The sequence below is a fragment of the Anopheles maculipalpis genome, chromosome 3RL (genome assembly GCF_943734695.1).
Source record: "Anopheles maculipalpis chromosome 3RL, idAnoMacuDA_375_x, whole genome shotgun sequence".
In the NCBI taxonomy this organism is placed as follows: Eukaryota; Metazoa; Arthropoda; class Insecta; order Diptera; family Culicidae; genus Anopheles; species Anopheles maculipalpis.
Genome location: NC_064872.1, coordinates 26,552,102 through 26,575,584, shown reverse-complemented (window position 1 = coordinate 26,575,584; position 23,483 = coordinate 26,552,102). Strand labels below are relative to the sequence as shown.

At 36.8% G+C, this 23,483-nt stretch overlaps 1 protein-coding gene across 50 annotated transcripts in view; it reads right to left on the bottom strand.

Annotated features, from left to right (window-relative positions):
• The window catches only part of LOC126563926 (zinc finger protein 271), a 53,170-nt gene that overhangs the window by 6,709 nt on the left and 22,978 nt on the right, over nt 1–23,483 (bottom strand). For 37 of the 50 annotated variants that reach the window (XM_050220733.1, XM_050220748.1, XM_050220738.1 and 34 more), the window contains 8 exons: nt 22,666–22,749; nt 20,048–20,131; nt 18,368–18,451; nt 16,704–16,787; nt 15,923–16,006; nt 13,607–13,774; nt 13,168–13,508; nt 9,481–10,158 (listed from right to left, as the gene is read on the bottom strand). In XM_050220733.1, coding sequence (XP_050076690.1) covers nt 9,503–10,158; nt 13,168–13,508; nt 13,607–13,774; nt 15,923–16,006; nt 16,704–16,787; nt 18,368–18,451; nt 20,048–20,131; nt 22,666–22,749 — 1,585 coding nt within the window. In that variant the 3' untranslated portion in view covers nt 9,481–9,502. Of the gene's footprint in view, nt 1–9,457; nt 10,159–13,167; nt 13,509–13,606; nt 13,775–15,922; nt 16,007–16,703; nt 16,788–18,367; nt 18,452–20,047; nt 20,132–22,665; nt 22,750–23,483 lie in introns of those variants that run through there. The other 13 variants (XM_050220735.1, XM_050220786.1, XM_050220784.1 and 10 more) reach the window with 12 other exon arrangements.

The following is a 23,483-nucleotide window of genomic DNA, read 5'->3' as shown; positions in this document are numbered from 1 at the left end:
AGTACCTAGAACGTTGTGTGTTTGTATTTTGTCCCCTTATATGTTTCACTGCTTTTCTACTCACATTTACGGATAGCGTGTAAACTTTTTGTATGTTTTTTTTATCTCTTTTGTTGCAGCATTGTTTAATAACATTTTTTGCCGCTGCTAGCACTACAAACTTATTTGCATTTTCCGCATTTTTTTCCCACCTTCATTTTCTTCTATCTTATTTCACCTTTTCTTTCCTATCAATCACGTTCACATTACCTTTTTATTATTACCAGACCTGCTTTCTTAATCGAAATCGACATCACCACTAATTTAGGGGTTAATAGTTAGCTTTTTTGTTTGTTTTACTACAACACATGCTTTTTTTGTTTATTTTTTATTCTTTTCCTTTTCCTTCCTGCTTTTAACCTTACACACAATTTTGAGTCTTATAATTGTTCCAGCTTATCTGTCTTTCTATTTTTTTTTTGCCTACCGAGAAACATACATATTTTTTTTTTTTTAGTTAAAACATTTACAAAAAATGATTGTTTAAATTAACTTTTTAAAGGAAGTTGTTTAATATGAACATTTAAAAAAAATCCCTAAAGACAGTAAAAATATAACCTAAAAGACATTTTTATACAAAAAAAAAGCACATTACAAAAATAAAAAATTAAGCCTTTTTCACCTCATTTTCATCACACTTCTGCTTTTTTTTTTCCCCATTTAATATCTTCCTATACACATACAGCACCGGTTCCAGTTCCAGTTCCGGGTTCAAATTTCTTTTTTGCACCGCTTATAGAAGAACCCGTACAATTTTTTTTGTTACAAAAAAAAAAATCTTCTGTCGCTTTGCAAGAGCTGTGTCCAATTTTGGTTTCTTTTTAAATAGAAAATTCGTATAAAATGCAGCTATGCTGCACATGATTTGTATTCAGTTATGTGTTTTTTGGGTGTGTTTGTGTGTGGGTGTGTGTATGTACGATTTTTTGCTTTTTAAATTTTAAAAGCTTTTACAAGACTTTTTTTTTCTTTTGTTGTCCTTTTCGCTTGTCTTTCCCTTTCACGCCTTTTCCGTTTCCGGTTCTCCAGATTAGTATAATAATTATTATTAGTCGACGATCACTCCCTTTCGTTATTGCTATAGCCAAACTCTGCAATACTGATTTGCTCTCGATGCTAAAAGAAAAGAAACACTTTTCTATTCGGTTGTGCAAATAATTGTCTTTTTAAAGTTAAAAATAAAATGTACTTGAATTGAAGTGTGTTTTATAATCTCCTTTTTCGCATCCCTTTTGTATAAATTTGCCGATAAAACAGTTGTATAATGAGAGTTTGAACACGAAAAAAGCCACATCATCGCCACAAATAAACGTGCCGATTTTGGTTTACTTTCTTACCCAACCTCACCCCAGACAGTTGATAGAGTGTTACAGTAGTTGTTCTAAAAGGATTTCGCTTTTCTTTACCCTTGTTTCCTTCCTTCCTATTTACAAGCAAGCTTCTCTCTCTCTCTATTTCTCTCTCTCTCTCTCTCTGTCTCCTTAATATTTGTGTTCGTGTTCGTCCATCCCGCAAAACGCCTTTCCCTGTCTTACACGCGTATTATTTGGTTTATTTTGCTTCCTAAAAAAACTTATCCACAAACAATCCTTACTAACAGTCGAGATTTTCCTGTTCTCAGCGTGTGCGCACCTTTTTTTTTTTGCACACGTTGCACAATCACTAGCGTACAATATGATCACACGTGTATTATCCGTTTTTTGTTTGTTTTATTTTCCCTTTAATTACTAATTTACATACCTTTTGTTCATCCTTTTGCCTTTCTTTTCGACGTTTACATTCTCTTCAATATCACTTTTGTTTTAGTATTGGTTTACACCGCTGAACCGAAGCAGTTGAAGTAGTTTAACACAACTCGTCTGAAAATAATGCTTCTTCTAAATTATTCTCGTTCTTATGAAGCAAAGCAAACATTAAATCGACAATAAACACGCCAAGAAGCCTGTTTTGCGTATCTTTCCTTTCCAGTCTGCTGAATCGATGCTGAACAGATACGGATTGCTTTCAAGTGTGTTTTACTTTGGTGTGTCTATTTTGTTTTCTGCTGCTTGTGCTTAACAGATCATCATTTTTATGCGCGCGTGTTTGTGTTTGTTGCTTTTTTCGCTTTTCTACTTTCTGTGGCTTCTTTTCGCTCTTTGCCGGTCTTTTCTACTTATTTACATTCGGCTATAACATTCTTACACAACAAACAAAATAGACATATCTAGTGTATGATTTTATTTGTTTTGTTTTCCGCTCACGGGTTTTGTTTCGTATAGATTTTTTTTTTTGTTGCCAATTTCGATAAACTAAAATTGTTTATCTTTCGTCTTTGTTTTCGATTCTTCTACATATTTTGCTTACTGCTGTTTATTCTTTTTATTAATAATTTTGTACATGTCCTTGGTAGATGCCGGTTTGACGTTGTCCTCTGCAAAGATCGAGTGTCGAAACTAAATAAATAGAAATACACCAGGATTAATGATTGAAAACAGATTGCAATTCTTTCTCTGCAGTTGCAGTCGGCTTTATCAACTGTTTTTTGCACCAACGTCGGGTACAAACAAGTTCCTTTAACAATCGTTCCTTTATGTTGCGTTTCTCGGAGCGTTGTAATAAAACATTGACGATCGTACTACTTTTAATGATTCTGAAATGAAAACTGCTTGTTAAAAATAAATAAATTAATTGAAATAATTATTTTAAACCGAATTTAAACCGAAAAAAGGAAGAAGTTAATTTAGTCATCACAAGCGGTGTGCAAATTACGGCACACAACCGCCTTAATCAATATTAAATTTAAAAAAATATATGAAAATAATTTGTAACAAAAAAAAAACAGCAATAAATGTAGAAACATGGATCAGGGGGAGCTGCCTCAACAGTTCATTAAATTAATAATTCCCTAAAAGAATGATTGGAAGTGAGAGGAAATAAGAGATCTGCTAGAGACATCAATGAGGAAGAAAAAACGAATTTGTTGAAAAAAAAGCAAAATAATGAAAAGAATGTATTAATATCAAAAGAACCGATGGAAGAAGTAGAAATCAGAATTAGAATTAAATTAGAAGTAGAAGAAAAGGTGTATACAAAGAGCAAGATAACTACGCAGTACTGATGCAGTACAAACCATCCGGATAAGGGTAAATCAAGTGAAGAAAGCTTGAAAGAGCACTCCTAAGACCATCTGGGTTTTGCTATTAAAACAAGAAGAAAAATCAAGTAGAAGTGAAAATTGCAACTAAAATTTGGAAGTGTCCGAGTAAGCCTCCTGGACGATAAGGGAATCAAATAGAAATTGTATACTACGAGCTAGTTTACTAAGTAATCTTGATGCAGTACAAATTATGCAGGTAAAGATAAAACTAGAAATCCTGAAAGGGCAGAATAATGCCAAGAAGAAAAATCAGAAGCTGAATGCGGCCAATTGCAGAAATTTTAAAAAGATTTGATAATTAGAAGATAAAGAATTTCTTTCGAAGTAGTCAACGACTGAAGGAATACATATATAGGGAAAAACTTCCACAGAGCGAAAAGAAATTTCAACAAAAACCGAATAAAAAGACAACTGGTACAAAATTACAACAAGAGAAAAATGGATAACGAAACAAGAAAATAAAATAAAATAAATAAAAACAACACAACTTATAAGGTGTACCATACTTGGTGTTTAATATACTCATCTTTCTCTCGCTCTCTCTCTCTCTCTCTCTATCTATTGTTAGTTCTATCCCTTTTATCATTCGCCTTACCGAATCCTTTTCTATCTCCCACTCATCTCCTTTTTGTAGCTGCATTTGTATAATATGGCGTGAATTTGTGTTTAGAGACTACACGTTTAATCTTTAACTTAAATCTGTGTGTGTGTGTGTATGTGTGTGCATACACATCCTTCATTAATGGGTTCGAGAACATATCGAAAACATCCTTTGGGGAGCGCCCTTCACCCCACTCCCCCACCCTTTTGTTCCATTTTTTGACTCTACATTTTCATACTGTTCTGTAAGCTTGTTCAACAAGAAGAGAAGCACATTCACACGGAGCTTTTTTGTTGTAAAGAGATTAATTCTTTTGCTGTGTTGTGCGATAAGAGAAAGGAAAATTGTATTTCTGCTTTATATTCCCTTTTTTTCAATGTTCCCTTTTACTACTCTTTTTTTTTCTTCTTTCTGTTGTACTAATTTGTGTTATGCACACATTACTTTGTTCGTTACTCTCTTTCTCTTTCTGTCCCACTTTCCTCTTCTTTCTTCATCTATGATGAATTGTATATGTTTCTGATTTGTATCTCTCGAGTTTGTTTCCTATTGTTATAATGCTACCAATCCTACTTTATGATTGTTTTTTTTTTTATATGAAATGATGTGCATTTTGTATGTATTATTACACATTTTTAAACTAACTTAATGCTCAATACACATGTTTTTTTTGTTTCAACAAACGCACATTTATTCTTACATTAAGTTATGATTTAAAAAAAAAAGTTCTAAAAAAAGCACATGACTGTTACGGGAAACGAAACAAAAAACAAATCTAGCTAATATGTATGTGGAGGATTCGCTCAAATTGTAAAGGATAATTATGCACGAAAAACAAATAATCGATTAACATAACACATATTACTTAAGCAACTATATATCCTTTTTTTCGTCCTCTTTTTAAACTAATTAAAACCAACTCTTGTAGTAGTAGTAGTACGATCGTTAACAACCGTTTCTTCTGCACTCCACAACGCAACAGTAGGGACATGATTGCCGTATAAAAGATGTTACCTTTTTTGGACAAACGTTGGACAAACGTTGATGATTTTGAAGGGTTTTCTCTATCATCTATCAACGGACTCTATCACAACGGAAGGAACGACTTTTAGTGAAAACACGCAATATGGAAGTTTTAAATGAAATCAACACAAAGGTGTGTGTGTGTGTGTGGGGTAAGCTAATGTAAAAAGGTGTCCTCCTCCTCTAGTGTCGTCTTTTGGTGTAGATTGTGAAGCACACACATACAAACAAAAAATGCAAAATAAACTCCTGTTTATCTCTCTATTGATTCGCATTGGTCAGCGCCATATGCGTTAATTCTTACGGGAAATCTATTGCGCACTGAGCGGTCTGTTGTAAAGTGGAGTAGTTCTATTGTAAGAAAGCTGACAGGATCAGCTTTGGTTGAGATAGGTGAGATGTTGATGCTGCTGTTGTGTTGTGATGAGTAGTAGTAGTAGTAGTAGTAGTACTATAGTAAAAATTGTGTTCATTTTATGATTGTTTGTTAACATAGACACACGACACAAACACACACGACACTCTTGCTTCTTCGGCATTACTATTTTAGGTATGAATAGATTGGTAGAATAGATCGGTACTAATGGTTGTTGATTACAGGTTACAAACACCAAAAACTTATAGGACAAATATATTCTGCAAATTTCAAACACATTTTAAAATATTTAAAACGAAGATTTTGTAAAATGTATTTAAAAACGAGAGACTTAATATGGTTTTTTAGAAAAAAAAAAATCTCATCGAGAAAGAGCGCACGTTGCACGTGTGGTGAGAGTGTGTCTTTGTTAATTCTATTACAGTTACAGGCTATATGCTATTTATGTGTATATGATATAATTGTAGTTGAGTTGCTTTAAATTATCCTCCCCCTACTATTGGTAGACAACGACGACCAACACGGAAGCAGCGCGCTGTATGCTGGGTGCTTGGTGTTTGATTTAAAAGGTAGTACGGCATTCTATTATTTCGTGTGTTTAGTTGATGTGTTGTTATGTTAGGCGCAATAAAATAAAGTTATCTTCAATACACGACAAAGGACACTCAGAGGAGAGACGTAAAACTATGCGTACAGCGCCGTGTGTGCGTGTGTGTGGGTAATAAAGGTTAATTATAAATGGACCTGGTTTGCTGTATTCTGTACCGATATATGAATGTATGAATGACTATTGTTTACTGAAACTAAGCTTAATATGATTGTGTTTCGTGTGTAAAAGTATGTCTTCCTGCTAGACAGCAGGACAATGAAAAAATTGTACCACGCAGTAGAGACGCATCCTAGGACAGAAAAAGAAACAGCAGTGACAACAGTAAAGAGATTCATCCAAGAAACTGTGGCCTGTATGTTTGTGTATTTCCAATTTGTTCGTTTCTTATCATATATCACCTTAAAAATCATGTTTCATCTATTTTTTTTTTAATATTTTTTATTCCTAAACACACACGCCGCTACTACTCCCACTTTCTGTACATACACACACAGAGCAGAAGTAAGTTTCTTCTTCCTCTGCTAAATGTACCCTCTATTTTGTTTGTCCTACTACACCTTAAACACTTTAAATAAAGTTGTACTATGTGTCACCCGCGAAATGTTGAGGTTTTTGCTTCCACTTTCCATGCGCTCTCGTTTCCGGGATTTTGGGCTTCTTTTTGTTTGCTTGCTGTTACTCGCACACACGACAACGACATCCTTTTCTGTACACACACACACAATGACAAGTAGACGCACACACGCTTTGTTGCAATACTGGCCCTGGCTTTTGGCCCTCTAGCACTTGTGTACTCACTCGCTCCTTTGCTGCTTTGTGCAACATCAGCATTTGAATCAGTGTTTTTGGTTGGTGGTTTGTTGTAGCTTGTAACAACGGTTGTAAAACATTTCCCATTACCATCAGGGGTTTTTTTTTCTTTTTCAAAATTTATTTACGCTAGTTTGTGTGTATCTAGTACATTTTGTATCTCTGCAAGGGGAAACATTTGCTCACCACCCTCGAGGCTTTATAACGCGTGTCTCGTCTACTTGTTTTAAATTTCTGCCGCAGGTTCTTTCTAATCGAGGATTATTCGTCGTGTTTTTTTGGGATCGCAGCTCTACTACAGCAGGTCCAATTTTGCTTGTTTTGTGTAAAGATTACTTTCTTTTCGTTTTATTTCTCACACTATTTCATATATTTCAACAATTGTGTCAATATTAAGGGTATATGGGGGGTTCGTCGCTCCTTCCACCGCGATTGATTCTCTAATCCTTTCTATTCCTTTTTCACACAGCGTGGATGAGGGACTTGTCTTGCCTTGGGTGATGGTGATATCTCTATCAACTAAAAAAAAATCGGTATCTCTCGACTCGTCCTGATGGCTTCTGCTTTTTTGTTTATCTTGTTGTGGTTGCATTTATACCATAGCGATTTATTCTCTTTTATCCGAAAAGGAGTCTTATATTTCTAAATTTCGTGTTTGTTAAAATCAGAACATGGTTCCGAGACGATGGTTCCCTTTCTTTTCCAGATTTCGCACACCCACACTTGTCGTCGCACGCACGCACACGTATATATATAAGATGTATATTTTAAGATTTGCGACGATCCGGCAAAGCGGCGGATGCTTTTTTTTGTTATGGAAAGGGTAATATAATTGTGTAAAACTGTCTAAGACAAGGGATACTGTGACCATCTCTTCTTCCTGGTAGGTGCAAAACCATACCGGAAGATGGGATGTGCTTTTCCGGGCTTTTTGTTGTCGCGAAATCTGTGTTTCTCTTATTGGAGATAGCGCTTTATTTATTTCGTTTATTTGTTTGCACGTAAAACGCTCTATCTTCTTCGATATTTGATATCGATACCTTTTTTCTCTTCGTTAATTATTATCATTTTTCGCTTGCTCCTGTTTGCTGCTACTGCTGGTGGCGGCGATTACTGTCATTTGCGCATTTACTGACACGCTTCGGTATATCAGTATGTTTTGTTTGTCTGTTTGTTGTTGCCTTTTGTATATATATAAAGATATAGGGGGGCGAGCTTGGTATATAGAGTTATATGTGTATATAATTTTAGTACTTAACTCACATGTCTACTCACTACGGTATGCTACATTTCTTATGTTGCTTTTTTTTTTTACTTTTCTTGCGTCACATATCAAAACTGGCACACACCGGGCCAACCGGTGTGCTGCTGTTGTATTTTATATCAAACTACTCTCCTTTTTCTTCCTCTCACGCATCACTCCTATACACTACAAGACTTTTTTTTTTGTTCGTATGTGTTTTTCTTCTTTCTGTTCCTCTCGCTTGTTGCTCTTTTGTTATGTATTATACAGCTCGTTCTCACCAACCGTTACTTATATAACACGTTCAACTCACACGCACACGCACACATCATAATTTTACATTTGTTACTGTTTGTTTACACTCTTTCACATCCTTTTTTTTTGTGTTGTTTTTCATGTTCTACTCTTCCATACAGTACTTCTTCTTCTTCTTCTTCTTCTAGCATTCATCCATTTTACTGGTATTGTTTGTTTGCTTATTTTACGTTGCACATGTGTTTTTGTATAGCTTTTTTTTATTTTATTTCACTTGTGAGTTATTATGCTACGCGCTTACGTGTTATTTGTGTTCATCATCATTTAAACTTATAGCAATTATACATTTTCTTCTCTCTACGCTCCTCTCTTCGCTACTGTTAAAAACTACTAATTGCATATATCTGTACTTCTATTTTGTTATTTGTTTCTTCCTTTCATCTTTTCTTGTGTGGGTGTGTGCAGCGTATGATTCCGTTTTTTTTTTACTTATGGAATCGTTTTTTTTTTTAATAACAAAATAGAAAGGAAATGAAAAGGGAAACTTGTGTTCGATAACATAGTATTATTGTTCCACACATTTTGTTGTGTCTGAATAATAATTTGTTGCACCACAAACCATTCTAATAGCTTGCTACTCACTGGTTTTCGTACCCAAATTTCGAGTGTATCTCGAAAAGGATGGATGCGCATATCCGTGCACACCGTATCGTAAATAATGCATTTATTCTTTTTTATCTCTTCATCACACTGTACAGTCTCCTACCATAGCATTAAGGTAGCCAAAAAACACTACTGTAACAAAATTGTATTCCCTATGTGTATAGAAAAAATGAAAACGTACTCTAACTCGCAGTTAAAAATATGTATGTAAAAAAAAAAGAAAACAAGCTGCTATTTTTCCATTCTGTTCACTTTTGTAACGATTGCTACCACTTCTATTACTAGTTCTTCTTCTTCCACCACCACTACTGCTACTACTACTACAGCTGGGTTAGTGTTTTGTTGTGTTCTGACTTGAATAGCTGCTGCTGCTGTGACGGCGGTTGCAGTAGTGTCGATGCTTGTTGCGCAAGATGTTGTTGCTGCTGCTGCTGCTGCTGCTGCTGTTGCAGCAAAGGCATTAGAGCAATTGGATGTTGATACTGTTGTTGCGGTTCGGTGGCGACAGTTGGCGTTTCGAGTAGCGGCACATGATTTACGACACTATTAGCCGTAGCACTGTTACTACTACTACCACCTCTGGCGGTAATTGTTGGAACTATTAGCTCTATACTGCCGATGCGAGACGCCGATCCGGATGATAGCTTATTATTGCCAGTTGCTCCTCCTCTACTGCCTGCTCCTCTGCTGCTTGTAGGAGGAGTAGCAGTAGAGACAACACTACCGCCACCGATGCCGTTGTTTCAATAAACCACCGAATGCTCTTCGGGCGCCTGCTGCTGGGCCGCCGCAAGATGATGCATCTGGATCGTGCCGACCCGACCGTTCGGTGGGGCAACGCCGCTACCATCCACTACCGGCATGTTGCCGGGATTAATGCTTCCAGCATGGGTTATAATAGTAACCGGGACCGTATGGTGCTGAGGTGGAAGGGGTCCAGCTGGGCCCGGTCCCTGTTGCTGGTGGCTTTCCGGCGGCGGCTGCTGCTGCGGTTGCTGCTGCTGTGGATGCGGCGGCGGCGGATGTGATGTACGAGGGGATGGCTGGGTTCGTACCGTTGAAGGCGAAGATTGCGGCGGCTGTTGCTGCTGCTGTTGTTGCTGCTGCTGCTGATGCTGCTGCTGGACCTGATGATGGAGGGCGAGCGCTGCCAACTGCGGATTTGGCGGCGGCAGATGCATCGATGGCGGTGGGGGCGGGTGGCCCGCCGAGATGTGGTGGTGCAGCTGGTGAGCTGGATGCTGATGAGGAAGCGGAAGATGATGTATCTGAGATTTCTGTTCCATTTTCGGTTGAATGTGATGGTGATGCTGCGATGGGTGAGTATTGTTGGAGATAATCGACGTTATTGTTGACGTGGCCTGAGCCGGCGACGTCACCACGGACGCGGGCTGAGATACTGAGTTGGGAAATAGAGAGAGAGAGAGAGTTGACATAACGAGAGAGACAGAGAGAGATATAGAGAGAGAGAGAGACACACACAGAGACAAAAAGAGAGAGACAGAGCGAGAGAGAGAGAGATAGTAGCGTGAACAGTACTTTTTTGATGATCGAGAATGAGAGCGAGAAGCGAATTAGAGGATCAATCGTATCCGATATAGGAAGATATTGCAATTTGCATACTTTTATCCAAATCGTGTTTTTCATTTCAACAAACAACGAACCATTTATATTGACAAAAAAAAACAATTCCTGAACAAGGAAAGCAGAGTGTTTTTAACTAAATTTAATAATTTCGCAATCTCTTCCTTCGCTCGATCGCAATCTCATGTTTTCGATCGCGCTCTTCTCTCGTATGATCAACAACTTTATTAGCTTGTTCAGCGTGTATCCCTCGTTCGTTAATCGTTCGTTCGAACGACAAGAACTCGGTTCATCATTATAGGTTAATAATACTTTGTACATGTACACGAAGAACTCGATACAGTAAGGGGGATGCACAAAATGTGTGAATGGATGCTTATTTTTCATTAAACTGTGTGTGTGTGTGTGTTTGTGTATGAGTAAATTATGTTTTGCGAGCGCACAGTACAAAGACAGTAAAAAAAACACCATTTTGTACAATTTTGTTTTCAAATCACACGCGTTGTGATAGTAAAAGAGAAACTTTTAAAAATGCAGTTGCGCTTTCCTCGTGTGTTTGTATATAACTATGGGGGAAAAACAGGTAAAACTCTAAACGAATTTCACGATTTGTTTTGTTGCAAGGATTAAGAAAAAACATATATCATCAAAAGGATTATCTCCCTCTCTGTGTTATCGCTATCATGCCGACTGAGCCTCTTCTCCTTCTCCTCTTCTATTGTTTTTTTTTTGGATTTTGGTTTTGATTTTGTTGGAGAAAGATCAACACAATACTCTTCAATAGCAAGTTTTCACAATTTCGAATGATTGTGTGTGTGTGTGTGTGTTTATATTTGCGAGTACTAATTTTGATGTGGTTATATTCTTTGTAGTGTTGTTTAAATGTGGCTTTGGGGGGGGGGCGTATTTGGGAGACGAGATTGGGTGGGGGAGTTCTAAATTTTTACAGATTGTCATTGGCGCACAGGGGTGGTGTGTTGATGGTGGATTGAACAGCAATGACAATACAAGCTTGAGAACCCGGGAACAAGAGACCGAAAAGTTGGTGTGTGGTGAAGTTGTAGTAGTAGTGTTTTGCAAAATGTTTTTGCTACTCTCATGTGATCTTGGTTCAACAACTTCAACTCTTTCAAGGCCAAGGATTTTTGTTTTCTAATTTGTTCTTAACTTTTCGACTTTCTTCCTAATAATACTCTTCCATCGAATCTGTCCGCCCCTCCGTTTATGCGTTTTTCTCGCGCTTGTTTGCTGCATTGCTCCGGACTCCCGAATGCAGTAGAGTACACAACCAAACTTCAATGTATGCTGGGGGACACATTGTCTGTCCGCGGGAGGGGCGGGCGCTGGGGCATTATCTCAATTCACATTCAACCGAAACATGGGGCTATGATTGTTTTTTTTTTATAGTTGGAAATTTAATAAAGTAATTTTGAACACGTTTGCACGTGCGATTAAAAAAACACTCAATAAATAGGTAAGAGTAGTAAGTAAGAAAAAAAAACAAGAAAGAATCAACTTCTAAAGCACGCATAAATCAATCAAAGAAAAGAGGTACTATCAAAACGCAACTGTACTGAGGAGCTAAAAGTACTAAATAGTAAAAACCAATCAAAAATAGAAAAAAATATAGACACACAAACATGTGTATTTGTGTGAGAAAAAAGAGAAGGAGAGAGAGAGAAAACAGGGCGCACAAAATAAAGGAAGAAAAAACACTACCAAACAACTTAAACTCTCTAAGCATTCTCTACATTGTAAAGAGTATTGTAACACGCAAAAAAAAAGAAGGTAATTTCACTGCAGATACAACAGCCGTTCATAGCTAATTATATCGCGAATGGACAAACCGATAATTAAACCGATTAGTGTGTGTATGTGTGTTGTTTCTTTTGCTTTAACCAAAGAGTGGTCAAAAAACAAAAATGCGCGCTAACTACAGCATGGAAAAGAAAATTCTTTACTACTTTCCTAGTAACTTAAGGAAAAGTAGAATACTTGACGGAATTAAGGCAGTGAAACGTGAGTAGATAGTTCCTTCAATGCTTTTGTGTATCCACAACCAACAACTAATATTAGTGAACAAACTCTTTTTAATTGTTAATCTTTTGTTAAATCTAGTTCATCGTTTCTGGACTAGCGAGAATCATTGTGAAAACGTTTCACTTCCACATCCCAACACCTATGCAAAATTAAGTTAAAAAAGTATATCCTAAGCAAAAATGGAGACGCTACAGTCGGCAGAATAAGGAACTAAGACATAATAAAAACAAATTTTAATTATAAAACATGTTATTCATGCGAACTAATTTCGGCAATATCGCGATTAATTGTAAGAGAAGGAGATAGGAGATTAGTTTTAAAAAATAAATCCAACAAGATGTTTGGTTTAATTTAAATAAATGCGCTCAAATCACAGAATAAGATACACATGTGCTAATATATTAAAAAAAAAACATATGCTTTAAAACAGACGACAGGCTTCTCTTCTTTGGCAATTTTAGAAATCACTGAATACAATTTGATTATTCACTAACTCGCATCTTTTTAGCACAAGAATAGTTTAGCCCAAGAGTCCTATCGTCTGTACAAAAAGCTCATACAAAACGAACAACAAAATATGTAAAACGATGGCAGGATTGGGTTGGTATTAAAGCTTCAAAACCAGACAAAAACCAGAAAAAACAGAAAAAAAAACACAACAAGCTAAAGCAACATTTACTACCACTACACCACTACCCAGCGGGTGGGGTGGCATATACACACTACAGAGCGTTATTTTTTTGCGGTATTAATGAAAAGTTCGACCCTACATTCGCTCACTTACCGGTAGACTTCGGTTCCACCTTGATGTGTGGCAACTTCGGTAGCACCGGAATGACCGCGTCCGGGTGCGTTTTCTTCATGTGTCGCAACATATTGCCCCGCTCGACGTACGATTTGCTGCACTGCGGGCAGTGATGGTTCTTCTCGCCCGTGTGTGACCGCTGGTGTGACACCAGATGGCCCTTACAGATGAAATCCTTCGGGCACATGTCACACCGGAACGGTCGATCCATCGGTTGGCCCTTGGTGTGGCTCCGCTGGTGGAACAGCAGATTACCCTTGAGTGGGAACGATTTGCCACACTCGTCACACTGGAAAGGTCGCTCACCCGTGTGCGAACGGCTAAAAAGTAAAATAAAAAGATAAAATAGTAAATAAAGTACGGGATTTGGGACCGAAATAGTGTGTCCTTTTTCATATTTTTTGCCGACAATTCTTACCTCATGTGATTGATCAAATGCTCCTTCCGGGTGAACGTTTTGTTGCACACATTGCAGCAGTGTGGATTGTCTCCGCTGTGCTGACGCATGTGATTGTTGAGATGCTCCTTCCGCGTGAACGTTTTGTTGCAGTACTCACATTTGTGCGGTGAATCGCCCGTGTGCAATCTGTTTCGAGAATTTTTTTTTTTTCGAGAGTCATAAGAAAAATTGGAAGAGAATAAAAAAGAATAAAATGGTTAATAGTGTACGTGTAAAATATTATTGCTCAAAATGGTAATAAAAAAGGGGTTTTCAATGAGGTAACTGCATAGAAGGCTTGACGTTTGGTTTTTTCTTAGTTAATATTCTTCTAGACACCAACAAAACGTCAACCTCTATTTAATTATAATTGGGGCATGCAGTTTTATGTTGATGTTGTTTGGTGATGCAAATGCAACGTGTATTTTTGTGTATGATTGAAAATGTTGGTGTTGGTTGATTTGTTTGTGTGGGGAATCTAGTCTAGGGAAGGAGTTTGGGAATGAATAATTAAGCTGAAAAATGGATGATGGGAATATTAACGTCAATACCTAACAAGGGGAAATAGAAGCTGATAAGCGGTTCAAATTGAATCTCTACAGCAATGGTAATAAAATAGCAATAATTATACACAAAATCAATATCAAACCATTCAAACTGTGAATAATGATGAGGTGAAGGTAATGGAGGATTAGTTGGGAGAAAATATGGTATATGGTAAATGGGGAATTTCAATAACTGTTTTACATAAGGATACTTTTACATACTCGAAGAAATAAATTATTTTCTTTAACTACAAAACAGTACTCAAACTACAACGATTTCTCCATAAACTTTTTGTTACCATATTTTAAAACACATTGCTCCGAAAAAGCATTTCCGGACATTATTATGTATTTAAAATAATTGTCCACAGAGGTTGCCGCGTTTACAAACCGCACACACGGCTACAAACAAGCCGTCTCATTATAGGCACACCGTGATCGGTGCGCGCCCGTTACACACCACACAGGCGGCGTCACTCACACGCCGCCGACTGCTGTCCGGAAAATAATCGATTGAATTAATTTTCACTACCGGCCAATATCATTAATGATGTAGTGTAATCTAATTAGATTTCGTTATTCGATACTGAAATTGCCATCGGACACGGAAATCCAATTTTTTGGGGACTTGTACAGAACAAAAAAAAAATGGACAAAAACAGAAACGATGAATTGAAAAATGAACGAATGCATAATTTGCACTTTATGTGTGCAGTAAGACAGCAAATGGACATGGGTGGCGGTTGTCTCTCTTGTATGCTCTCTTTCTCTCTCTCTCTTTCTCTCTCTTTCTCTCTCTTTCTCTCTCTCTCTCTCTCTGTGTCATGTTGATTATGCTGTCCTACCCTCTCTTTGTAATAAGAATATTGGGGAAGGGAAAAATGGACAAATTATTTTCCAGCATTACTTTCATTATTGCTATTATCGCCATTATCATGTTCTCGCCAACACCAATCACTTCTGCTATGTACAACAGCAGCAACACATTGTTCGTAACATTCGATTTAATGTACGCAAGCGCGCATCCCACTTTTCATTGGAACTAATTCGATCGATGATTTTATTAGAATCATTGGTAAATTGGGCGCGTGAGGTAAGCGTGTGTGTGTGTGTGTGTGGTTTTGAGTGACAAATATATAATTTTTCGTTTCCTCATTTTTAGAAAGCATTCTCAATAATATTAAACACAATTGATGAGAGGAAAATAAATGGAAAATATTTTAAATATAAATATTAAAAAATAAATGAACTGTCGTTAGTGTTATTGAACAAACAAGAAAAGATTTTGTAATTCCCGACACATGAATTTGCAATGTGCATGGAAGGAGAGGATTGTGGAGACACTTTGTAAAAATAATACAACTTAAAAATTTTATAAAAAATGAAGCAATTGTTAAAGGAAATATTTTAAAAAACACATGAAATATGTATATGAAACATAAAAAGCAAAACACACACACAAAGCCAGATGCATTTGTTAGATTAAGATGCACATGAAAGCTGTCATTTGTGTAAATGATACACAGACAAACACAATAATGATTGTCTTCAGGTACTTTGTTGTGGGGCATGAAAGGGAGTGAAATTATGATTTGTTGTTTGCGAGGGGTATGATAATGGCAAGATAAAGAGAACGATGAAGGGAGTACGGTAACAGAGAGAAAGAGGTACAGAGAGAAGGAGAGACAGTGTGTGAGCGAAGAAGAGGTAGAGAGAAAAGAGACAGAATGGAAATAAAACCGGCCCTCACCTGACGTGATTCTTGAGGTGCTCTTTTCTGGTGAATGACTTGTTACAGTACGAACACCGATAGGGAGACTCTCCGGTATGCAATCTGTTGATAGAACAACAAATTTAACAAAGAAAAAAAACCCAAAAACACACACACACACATATACATAGATCGCTTGCTGGTTCTTTGATAATGGCTTTGAGAGGCTGGTAAAATCCGTTCTTTTTTTTTCGCTAACAACAAAAATATCATTAAATTTATACTATTTCCAATGATCGGTTTTGATTTGGTAAATTCTGATATAAAAAGTATCAAAAATAATGTATTAAAATAAAAATAAATGTATTTTTCTACACCCCAAAGAAATTTTACAGGTGTCGGAGAAGTTGCGTTTAATAATATGCACTTTATTTGCCAACAATTGTTAGCAATAAACATAAAAGTCTGTGGAGCACGTTGTAAAATCGAATATTTAAAAAAATAGGAAAAATGTTTGGAGCATAGCTAAGACATCTCTGATGAGATTAATATCCTTTTTAAAACAGTCTACAATAGTACTTTGGTAAGGAGAAAATGAGATTAAAAATGGAAAAGAAAACCAAAACTAATACAACATTCTATAACTTGTCAACTAAACGAAACGGTTTTTAGTTTGTTTTACATTGTTTGTTGGGGATTCGATGTTTGATTTTCTATTGTTTCATAAAGTAGTTAGTAATCTTAAAAAGTGGGGGAATGGAGTTTTATAGATTTTGAGTTTTTGTTTTGTTTTGTTTTTTTTTTTTTTTTATTCCCTCACCTGACATGATTTGTTAAATGCTCTTTTCGGGTGAATTTCTTCCCGCAATACGTGCACTGATAGGGAGTTTCTCCGGTGTGCAATCTGTTTGAAGGAATAGATACATACAAATAATAGAGAGACAGAGAGAGAGAGAGACAGAGAATAAGAAAGACAAAAGACGAGACAGAAGAGAAAACAAAAAAGAAAGAAAAAAAACACAATCAGTAAAAGTTTGGGAACGCGAATCGTTAGAGACAAAGGGGAAGGGGAACAAATGTGTAAATAAAGTGAGTAATAATATAAAATGGAAATGAAGGAAAGGAATGGATAATACAAAATAAAATAAAAAAGGGTGTGACATGAAAATTTGGAGGTGAAATGAATATTTTATTTGCAAGCATGAGCAAACAAACAAGAGAATTAGAGACGAAAAAGCACTACAAAAATATTGTCACAGAGAAACACAACAAATTTTATAAAGAAAGAGAAAACATAACGATTTAACGGGATATGAAGGAAGGAAATGTAAGGAAATAAAATATGAAATACAACAATTGAGCTCTATGAAAATAAACTAAATGAATGTTAAAGGGTCTCTCCAGCTTTAAGAAAAACTATTTAGAAAAAAAACAGAAACTAAAATAATAAAATCAATAAATAATTCATGGAGCAGTGATAAAATCAAACCAATCCCTTTTCCCATCTGCATCTTCTCCTCACACTCCTTTTCCTTCTTTTTCGCTCGAAACCGTTTGTCTTGTTTGGTAAATTACTTCATTTCCAAACGATCAAAAATATGATTGATTGACCATCTCGGCGGCTGATTGATTAACAGCAAACGAAAAAGATCGATAGCGCATATAGCAAGCAACACGCGCTGCTGGTATGAAATTGGCTCGCTGTGCGGGCACATTTTTTTTTTTTTAGTTGTAAACTTGTGTAGCATTTAATTTGAATGATTTGGTGTATCTGTAGATATGTTTTGTTTGTTTGTTTATTTATTTCGGAGAGGATCGTAATGGGACACACACCGGGTAGGGAAAAGGAAAACTGATGGTACATTGTGTTAGTATTTGGTAGTTTGCTTAACAATATTACTTCAAATTGTATGCTACGTATTAGTAAAATAAAGCTTTAAAATATTCAATAATTCTCGAGAAGAAACGTAGCAAAACTCTCATTAGTTCAAAAATACAAAAACAGTTCACCCTTTTATAAGAAAGTATATAAAAAATCTAAAAATATTTCCATAATATACGGTAACCTACCCTGCAACCATTTCGAATAATGTACATACGTTTTAAACATAAAATATACACAAAATACATACCAAACTAAGACAGGTGGTTAATTTGTCAAAGGAGAGCAAGGAAAGATGACGTAGGAAAAGGGAAAACAATGAAACAAGAACAAAATAAACAGCGCAAGACCTAAACTAGTAGCGATGATGATAGCAGCAGTAGTAGTAATAATCAATAAAAATCAAGAAAAGTAACTATCGAGGATATGATACTTAAAAAAAAAGGCGCAGTAGTAGTGATAAGAGTAAGTGAAGGTGAGTAAAAGGGGAGTTCCACAAACAACGAACAGGAGTAATAATGTAACAGGAGGTGGAAATAAACAACCAACACACACGCCCTGTTGTCCGCTGTCAGAGTGTCAAAACACATTATCGCTCTCACCTGATATGATTCGTAAGGTGTTCTTTTCGCATGAACTTCTTCTCGCAATAGGTGCAATGATACGGAGTCTCACCGGTGTGTAATCTGTTGAGTAGAAATTGGTTAGTTGGGGGGAAGAAGAAAAAAAAAACCATAACAGAAGATAAAACACAGGACACACGTCCGGGCACAGCAAATGGACGAGATGGAGATGAAAGACGAAAGGAACCGAAAGAGCAAGAAAAAGCATTAAAGACAGAGAGAAAGAGAGATAGATGTACGTGTGTGTATGCTTTATTTGCACGATCAGGAGATGAGGTCGATCAACATGAATATTACGATGACAGGTGAGAAATGAACCGATGGAATCAATGAATGAATGAATGAATGGATAAGGATATCAAAATGACTACTATAAAACAATCAAACAATAAGAGGGTACAGTATGTTAGTAACGCTAATGTGTGTTCACTAGTAACTAATTTATTTATTTTATGGCGGCAACGTCAACAATGCAACAACAGCGCACAGCTAAACATAAGTAATACCGAGGAGAAGATTGAACCGCGGGATATTGTTGTTGTTTATTTTCCTTCTTTTTTGATGAAAATCAAAAAGCCTTCTTTTTTGCTTTCATGGCACTCGTCACAAGAATTTAATAATTTTAGTAGGATTTTCTTTGAAGGATTGTATAGGCATAACGTAAGCACTATCTGTTGTTGCGATCTTTTTGCTGTTTTGTATTTTTTGTACTGCAAAGCAGGATAGTTCCGACTGTTGAGTGTATTGTGAAGTGTCATTATGTGTATGGGGAATCGATCGTGTACTCAAACAAAAATAAAACTGTGGAAAGAGTATTTGACATACAGCTCTTGACTTTTAGTATATATCACGGTAGAGGATCGTTAACGTAAAAAGATTAAAAGAGGAATATCCTTCCAATAAGGGAGGTCTTCAGACTAAAACTGCTGGTTACAAAAAAATCACCACTACTGCTGTTCATTTATACACTATTTTTTAACAAAACAGATGTCTAGATAAAATTACACAACAAAATATCTTTTAATTACAGATCTTAAGGTAGTAGATTAGGAGTTAAGTAATAGTATATTATTTTACACTTTAATTACAATGCCTGCTGCTGATTTACCAATTACAAACGCTAGCAAGAGCTAGAAACACGGGAGGGTGTGATCAAAATCACTGATTAGGGCGGGATGTTATGGCTAGTAGGGGTAGGAAAGATTGTTCTGTACGCAAACTAGTTAGTTGCATCCAATTAGTCGTCAAATGTTGTTGCCTGTACACGCTGCAGCATAAACTTTCCAATGGGGAAATGAGGGTTGAGCAAATCAAGCGTAAGTGGAACAGGAGATGGGGTAACGCTCAGTTATTAGCCGAATATTTTTTAACATGAAATGATGCATGTGTTCTGTTTGAGGCGGGCGATACTCTCTAAAAGAATTAAGGAATTTTCACATTAGATGCATGATAAGTGAAGGAGAAGATGTAAAGAAGGCGCAAATAAAAAATCACGATGAGGAGGATATGCATGAGGTTAGAGCTTAGTGTAGCGGCGTAAGGATGGGCTGAAAGTAGTGGACCGAAACTAGTACTTGGGAGCGACAGTACGGGGGGGGGGGGGGGGGGGGGGGTGATTGATGTGGTTGGGGGGTTGATAGAAAAAGTAAACATCCTCACCTGGTATGGTTGGTCAAATGTTCTTTTCGCGTAAATTTCTTCTGGCAATACGTGCACTGGAAGGGAGTCTCGCCAGTGTGCAATCTGGTTGTTGGTGATGGTGGTTGGATAGTGGTGATAGAAGAGTAGTAGTAGTAGTAGAAGAAGAATAGTAGTAGTGATGGTAGTAGCAGTAGTAGTAGTAGAAGAAATAATTTTCATGGTAGTAAAGGCGGCACGAAAAATAACACGAGGCAGATGATGAAAGATCCCGCGTACAAACGGACGACAGATTTTCGAGATGGCAGAGTGAGGAGACAGTGTATGTTCGGTGTTTGGTTTTATTCAGTTTATGTTGGCAAATTTTACGAAATTTTTATCAATTTCAAAAATTTCATTAGAAGAAGTGACGGTGCGGAGGGAGGAAAAAAGAAGGAAAAATACAATATTTAGCATTTTATGCACAACAAAATGTGATTTTGATTTTATACTATAGAGTACAATTACAAACAAGGGATGAAATTGTGAAAAAAAAAACTATAAATGAATAGTTTTTCGATCGAGGAAAAATAAGACCCCGGAAAGGGTTTGTTTGATAATAATTTATTTCGCCATCACAAGGACACAAGGATCAAGTGAAAAAATAGCATGGAACTAATCAAGAAACTATCATAATAAATCATATTTACAATATATTTATATAAAACACTAAGGCAAAACAAATGCTGTTCATTCTGTACTGGATAAGAAACTACCGTTGGATTGTATGTGCGATATGTTACGCTACAAATTATTTAAATTACTCAGGGTGCAGGTAAGACAGCGGCAGCCTGTCATCAGAATATTTAAAAAAAAAACACACACTTGGCACATCTACACTACGGCAACACAATCAATACCATTTACCGGGGATCTTATTGTTCATCGATTAAGGTTTTATGTAATTTAATTCTAATTTGCTAAAAATACTTTTAGGAATGTAATAAGGAGCATGTGATGGACTGGGATGATCGGGAAGAAGGAGAGCGTGTTGTGGAGGCATACAGGGGTGGGGGAAAGCAATTACAATGTACAAGGAAAATCATATTGTTTTATCCAACCATCTGACACTTTGTTTTGTTTAAAAAAGAGATACCAAAGACACGAATAAAAAACAAAAACAAAAAATGACAATTTAAATACGAAATAAAGAACAACAAAAAGCAAGCGAGGATACTTTCCATTATCCTTCGACTTTTGAGCAAGAGCTGACTAATAATGATGCTGTCTGTGACCGTTCCTGTTTGCGTCGTTGTACTTTTCCATGCATTTCTCTATCAATCCGCGTAACGTTAATTTTTATGCAACTTCTCTACATCTTTACGAAAAGGTACGCTAAAAAATGGTAGTATACCCGTAACTCCTTGTACTTGGTTGTGCACCAACTTGGTCTACCCGAGAAGGGAATTGCGTTTACGCTACTATCGATTGTTATGTTGTTCCGGATCCACTCTCTAACTACGCGTCCCATGATCGTGTGTATTCGTCTCCCAAGTTGGGACTTTAGGGGGGAGCTAAGGGAAGTTTTTTTGCGTTTAAACTTCACCACTTGGTAGATTGCATTGTACGGTTCTCATACACCATCAAGTACCTTTTCCCATCCAATCAAAAAGGAGAAAGAATTAGGCGATGGGTTTTCACTGAGAAGAGTCCTTGTGCATTCGTTTGTCAACCGGATGCGTTGAAATAATTAGTTGATAGTTTCTTGAAGTTTCCCGCCAAGTGGTTTTTGATGTCTAAGGCATGCCTAGGCAAAGACTTAACAGACTCTTGAGGGAGTTAGCCTTTACTTTGCACTTAAACCAGCGCTTTAAGAAGAAAATTGAACCCATTTCTATGTAGTCAGCTCGTATGATCTTTAAGATAATGAGAAAAAAAACTAATGTAAATAAAAGCAAATTATAACTTCATTCCAAAAGTAAGAGACCAATAAATTGTTTGCACAGAGAATTAAAAAAAAACAGAAACAAGATGGAGGAAGAACGTTAAAAATAAGAAAACTAAAAAAAAAACAATAAAAATAACTCGGACAAAAGATCATAGAAAAGCATTTGTACAGTAAACAGAACATTCTAAACCAGGGTTCTTGCCTAATATAAAAACCATATCAATGGGCAGAGAATATAAAATATTCAAAAAGAGGCAAGTAAAAGGGCGCGCAGACATAACGCTTCAGAAGGGTAATGAAGAAGAGAAACCCAGTAACAAAACAACATCAGATGATTGGACAACAATATAAATTTAATTATTTTGTTTAATTTTGCTACGCAAATCCCGTGAACTGTAGATTGACGCGCAGTGCGTATTAATTCACCTTTATTTTCCTGAACATTTCGTGATTGCCACAGGAAGGATTTTCACGGAAAAAGGAGTAAGAATTCTGTGTGTACGGACGAATGTGAACGAGGGGGATTTCTACGTAACATACACACACGTAAAACAGATTGATGAGAGTAGAATTTAAAAAAAACACAGAACACGGATTTGAGGAAGTTGGTGATAGTATGCGTGGTAGAGGGCGGCGGTGGTGGTAGTGGTAACAGAGACATATGATAACAAAGTAATGAGATTTATTTAGAAAAACAAAGATAGTCCCTCACCTGACGTGATTCGTCAAATGCTCTTTACGCGTAAACTTCTTCTGACAGTAGGTACACGTGTAGGGAGTCTCGCCGGTGTGCAGCCTACACGTTGGTTGGTTTTGTTATTTGTTCAAAGAAGAATAGGAGAAGAAGGAGCCAGGAAGGAATTTAGGGAAGGAAACAAAATGGCGGGTCACACAATCGATGATGGAGGCGAGGATCACGATGTTCGATTAGAGTAGTAGAGTCGTCAGGATTGAATTGTATGATCGCGATCGTTCCCGTACATCACGCACAAATGTGGGAGGATCGGTGAAAACATCCAACAAATAATAGATGATCACACGATTAGGACATTGCATTGAACACAACGGTTACGATCAATATGTGACGTGATTGTTCGAAGTGTAATCAAGGAGAAACACATCGAAGGTAGAGAGAAAGAAAAGAAAAAAAAAGATCATTAGATGCTGCAGAGACTTCAAAGGACTTCAAAGAGACAAGCGATGTTTATGATAATTTTTTTTAGTATTCTTCTTTTGACGATAAGGACGAAAGGAGGTGTGCTCGGTGCATCAGCACGATTCAAGAGAAGGACACTATCGTGCGTACCAAACATCTCCAAATGGAGTCAGATTCAGGTGCTTTTAGCCGAGTTAGATTATAAAATATCGCCCGCAAGCCCTTCCCCATAAATATTCTTAGCATAGAGTTGTCCTCAAACAGAAGAACTTCACAAGGACCTATTTTAAACCACCTTCGAAAAAGCTCCTCGCGAATCTTCCAAAGAGAGACGTTCAATACGTTGCCCAGTGTTTTCTTTCGCCTTGAACAAT